This window comes from Sesamum indicum, linkage group LG6 (genome assembly GCF_026168435.1).
Source record: "Sesamum indicum cultivar Baizhima isolate 11 linkage group LG6, ASM2616843v1, whole genome shotgun sequence".
Taxonomy (NCBI): domain Eukaryota; kingdom Viridiplantae; phylum Streptophyta; class Magnoliopsida; order Lamiales; family Pedaliaceae; genus Sesamum; species Sesamum indicum.
The window spans coordinates 13,369,665-13,370,530 of NC_142662.1; the positions used below are offsets into that span (position 1 = coordinate 13,369,665).

General features: G+C 40.9%; 1 protein-coding gene across 1 annotated transcript; it reads right to left on the reverse strand.

The window, feature by feature from the left end:
* Window positions 1–216: 216 nt before the first annotated feature.
* On the reverse strand, window positions 217–609 carry LOC148787823 (uncharacterized). The gene has a single exon (XM_088881390.1). The coding sequence runs from the start codon at window positions 607–609 to the stop codon at window positions 217–219; it is 393 nt and encodes a 130-aa protein (XP_088737516.1).
* Between the last annotated feature and the right edge of the window lie 257 nt (window positions 610–866).

The following is an 866-nucleotide window of genomic DNA, read 5'->3' on the forward strand; positions in this document are numbered from 1 at the left end:
TACCAATCTGGAAAACCTATCAATTCAAAGCATCCTTCCTTCAGGTGGCCCCTCTTCTTGCAGTGTTCACACAGCAACTGTTTCTTGTCTATAGGAGCTTTCTTGAAATTTCCTCTTGTGTTCACTTGCCTTCTTGGTTCAAGAACTTGCGCAGCCATTACTCCTTCCTTTTCAATATCATTAATTCCAGAGTTGACATCTCTCTGTTTCTCCACTCTATGCCTTTGCAGCAGTGGGCAAAGGATCCATGAGTAAAATCTGGTTCCTCACATGATCGTAGGTGTTGCTAAGGTCCATGAGAAACTGGATTAATTGATAAGAGGCCATTTTATCAGATACTTTCTTGCTTGCTCCACAAGAGCACACGGATAATGGGTCAAGTGATCCCCATTCATCCCAAAGCCTTTTAAGTCTTGTGAAATACACTGCCACATTCATGTTCTTTTGTGATATAGAAGTAATGTCTCTCTGTATCTGGTAGAGTAGAGGACCATTACTTTCGCCAAATGGCGTTTCGAGTTCTACCCACAAGTCCCTAGCCGAATCTGCATACAGAAAATCTTCTGTAATTTCTTTTGTAATGGAGTTCAAAATCCAGGATACGACCATGTAGTCGTTCTTCCTCCACTCCTCTACGGCTTCCTTATCTTCTATTGGTTTTTGACATGTTCCATTAATGTAGCCTAACTTCTGTCTTGCTCCAATGGAAATCTTGATTGATCTTGCCCAAGAAAGATAATTGCTCCCGTTTAATGGTCTTCATATGAGAGCTATCCCAAAGTTATCACTCCCTTGGTTTTTCATGTTGTTGAATTCACCAGAGGTTCTTTCTTCCATGGTGTTTTGACATTCCGTTTTCTTGAATT

What these genes read in the sequence shown, in the direction of transcription:
- LOC148787823 (XM_088881390.1), bottom strand. Translation starts at nt 609, where the DNA reads ATGGTCGTATCCTGGATTTTGAACTCCATTACAAAAGAAATTACAGAA.